Source organism: Cricetulus griseus, chromosome 2 (assembly GCF_003668045.3).
Source record: "Cricetulus griseus strain 17A/GY chromosome 2, alternate assembly CriGri-PICRH-1.0, whole genome shotgun sequence".
NCBI classification, from domain to species: domain Eukaryota; kingdom Metazoa; phylum Chordata; class Mammalia; order Rodentia; family Cricetidae; genus Cricetulus; species Cricetulus griseus.
Genome location: NC_048595.1, coordinates 385,361,733 through 385,365,357, shown reverse-complemented (window position 1 = coordinate 385,365,357; position 3,625 = coordinate 385,361,733). Strand labels below are relative to the sequence as shown.

The 3,625-nt window shown below is 49.8% G+C and overlaps 1 protein-coding gene across 1 annotated transcript; it reads right to left on the bottom strand.

Annotated features, from left to right (window-relative positions):
* Positions 1 to 391: 391 nt before the first annotated feature.
* LOC100771150 (palmitoyltransferase ZDHHC3) lies at positions 392 to 1,231 on the bottom strand. The gene has a single exon (XM_027396006.1). The coding sequence runs from the start codon at positions 1,229 to 1,231 to the stop codon at positions 392 to 394; it is 840 nt and encodes a 279-aa protein (XP_027251807.1).
* Between the last annotated feature and the right edge of the window lie 2,394 nt (positions 1,232 to 3,625).

Genomic DNA, 3,625 nt, shown 5'->3' with positions numbered 1-3,625 from the left:
AATGAGAAATAAAACCACACCATTACAATGGAACCAGACTTGTAAGGAATGCAAAGATGGTTCAAAACCAGATGAATCCCTGCTGCTCACCACAGAAAGAAGTTTATCAGCAGGTGATTCCTTTAGGGTGTCTAGTCAGCATCTAACAAGGCTGAGTACTAACTCAGGACACTCTTCCATGGTTGGATGCATTTAATTGCTTTCAAAACCATTGGGGACATGAAGAGCATGTTCCTTGGGGGTTTCCCCAGCAGCTGGCTTTCTTGTTCTGTTTTCTTGCTCAGAAAATCTGAGGTATATTACTTTCTACTCTGCCCTGCTGGTTTCCTTCAGAGAGCTGACTTGTTTGGGTTTGTGTTGCTGTGCTTTGCTCTTGGCAGCTAGGATTAACTTAGGCCATACCGTGGTTCTCACTCACTTTGTAACGTTCTGGGGCATGAAAAGGACTGAGCCAGGTTAGGGAGACTCGGGGACCGCAAATGGCCTTCATATTAGCCCACATGGACCGCCTTCCCCGAGAGTGCTTGTTCTGGTACAGCATCTCAATTGTGGTTTTGTCTCTGTAGATGGCACACATCTGGCTGCAGAACATCACCAAGGCAAGGATGAAGCCCATCAAAGCCACTAGCAAGAGAAAGAAGATGGGCTTAGGTGGATATACGGTGCTGCTGGCATTCTGCTCTCCCTGGGCGTGGCTGCGCAGCACAGGGATGCTCAGCAGCAGCAGCACATGGGTTGAGATAAGCCAAATGTACAGAGTGAAGAGCAAGAAGTATTTCTGGTTGTCCTCACCCACGCAGTTGTTGACCCAAGGGCAGTGATGGTCATTCTTGCGAATGCAGCGTCTGCACACTGTGCAGTGGTCAGCATTCTCTGGTATAGCAGAGAGGCAGAGGGGACAGTACAACACTGTGTCAGGCCCGGGTGGGTTTCCCAGGGGCACAGAGCCTGGATCAGTCAGCATAGACTTTAGGTGTGATACGAGTGCCAGGGAGGCTAGCAAATGGAAGACCACACCGTTGGCGGTGGCGTAGAATATGTTGTTAGATGGTATGAGCAGGTCCCGGACCAGTATCCATGCAGCGCTCAGCACCAGCGCCCACGTGGCCATGGCAAATATGATGCCCAGGGGGTCCCACACGAACCAGCAGCGTTGCTTGGGGCCCTGCAGTGGGGTCTCTAGCCTGGTTCTGTTCTCAGAAGTGTCACGTTTTTGGACCCATGAGAGCATTGTGAGAGTCCTCAGGCCTGCTCAAGGGCCAGCATCCGGGTGGTAGACCCAGGCCCAGGAGGAATCCCCAGAGAGACAAAGGCCCCGTGCCTTGTCCCTCCTCTCCCACCCCGCTTGTCTGGAATTGGTGCCTGCTGCCATGGGCAGAGGCAGGGAGGGGCTTGGAGGGCTGCCTGACAGGCTGATCCTGGCAGTGTTCTAGAATGCTCCCTCAGATGGGTTTATGAACACAGAAAGGGCCTACTCTCCCTTAAGGCCTGGAGGAAGGCTGGGAGGAGGAGACACCCCTAGGTGCTGACTACCTGGCTCTGCCTTCCCCACTCTGAACTGACCTGTTAGAGCTACATAACTGCCAGGTAAACATTCATGATCTCTTTGCTTTGGAGAAACTGAGGCAAGGGAAAGTGAAATAAATTGCCTCAAGAGATCAGGCAAAGGATTGTCCCAGAGCCTGGGCTTCTGCCCCGCCCTGTGGATGTACAGTGTCTGTCTGCCTCACCATGAAGAGTATCTGTCTGATGGGAAAGGCCCATCGGTACCAGTGTGGCATTAGTATGGTTGATGGAACCACAAAAGCTCACTTAGGGACAGATGGGAAGCAAGAACATATTGGAGAGTACTGGGGCCTCTCAAGAGGTCTGTGGCCTCTTGGTCAAAGCTTCAGACAAGAGCTGGTCTGATTGTCATCTCTGTCCACAACCTAACTTTAGTGATGTAGAGGACAAATCTGTGTGGCTGGGCTTCCTGCAGTACTACCAGGTAGAGGGACCTGTGGGCACTTTTGGTTGGGCTGTACTCAAGGACTTGTCCATACAGAGGCCAGGGTGCTTTGGGCTTTCCAGTGCACTGTGCCATTGTAAAACAAAACAAAACAAAACAACAAAACACAACAATCCGTGTGTTAGTCTGTGGAAGTTTGTGTGTATGTGTGTGTGTGTGTGTGTGTGTGTGTGTGTGTGTCTGGGATAAACAACACTAGGAATCATTTCAGCTGCTCCTTGTGACAACACAATAGCCTTATGGCTCTGCATTTGTCATTGTCACCACACCTAACAAAGGTTGACATGTAGGGAGCTGGAAAACTTCAGCTTGTGGGTGAAAAGTCATTGTTGTCCCTACCCTCACCTCCTCAGCAGATTTCTTTGCTGCCCAAAGCAAGGTATGACCTTGCTTTGGGCAAGGGGATTTGTAGGTGGTGAAGCCTCTGTGAACACACAAGTTACATCTCTCAGTGATGTAGGCCATTGGAGTCCTCAGCCACACCATCCCCGTGCCTTCTGTCCACCATGTTTACGGATGTTGGGGACTTTCTGGGCTATTACCTCTCTAGACCCTTCTCACCTCACACATTCTTGACTTCCTTCATGTCTGCAGGAAGCCATCAGCCAAGTTTTGAGTCTGAGTTGTGAAATCAGAAACATAGCTATCTTATGTTTATCTTGTATTTCTGTGAAGAGACACCATGATCATAACAACTCTTATAAAGAAAAAATTTAATTGGGGGAGGCTCACTTACAATTTCAGAGCTTCAGTCCATTATCATCATGTTGGGAAGCATGGCGGTATGCAGGCAAATGTGGTGCTGGCTACATCTTGCAGGGAATAGGAAGTTGACTGAAACAGTGGGTGGTATCCTGAGCATAGGAAACCTCAAAGCCCACCCCCACAGTGACATACTTCCTCCAACATGGCCATACTCACTCCAACAAAACCACACCTCCTAAGAGTGCCACTTACTATGAGATTTATGGGGACCAAATACATTCAAATCTCCACAATAGCTGTTTACCTACTTGTTTGCTCCCAACCCCCATGCATGGTGACTCATGAGGGGTTCTCAGGAATTTGACTCTCAGGGACAGAACTGCAAAAAAACCTCTTGGAGTGGTGATAGGGCTTTTGGCCTGAGCCTCTTGTCTATTCTAGGCATTGGCATTCCTGTGTCTACATGCCAGATGTCTCAACCAAACTTCCTGGATGCCCTGGTTGTTGTTCCCTCCATTTCTGTACATAAGTGTATGTAGCTGCTGTCTCCCCTCATGGCTCAGTTGTGGTGTGTGGTTCCCTGTACCCTTCTGTGGGTGGTACCTAAACATTTTGTGCCCTCAGTGGGTTTTGTGCTTGAGCCTGGCATGGGCTGCTATCCTGCCCGTGGTGCTATGTCTTAAAATGCTTGTTCTCAGTGGTGCATTATCAGCACTGTAGGAATATCATGGAGCTTCCCTGAGAACCACACACGCTGTGACAACACAATAGCCTTATGGCTCTGCAGAGTCCTCTACCTTGTGAGCTTGGTGACTCAGGTTCTAGGACTGGGCCCTAGTTAGGCTCTCTGTGTAGACCTTTGGGGTGGGCTCAGGATCTCCCTCTGTTGATACCAACTGAGTGAAAACA

Excerpts from the sequence above, each read along its gene's own strand:
- LOC100771150 (XM_027396006.1), bottom strand. The coding sequence starts at position 1,231 with ATGCTCTCATGGGTCCAAAAACGTGACACTTCTGAGAACAGAACCAGG.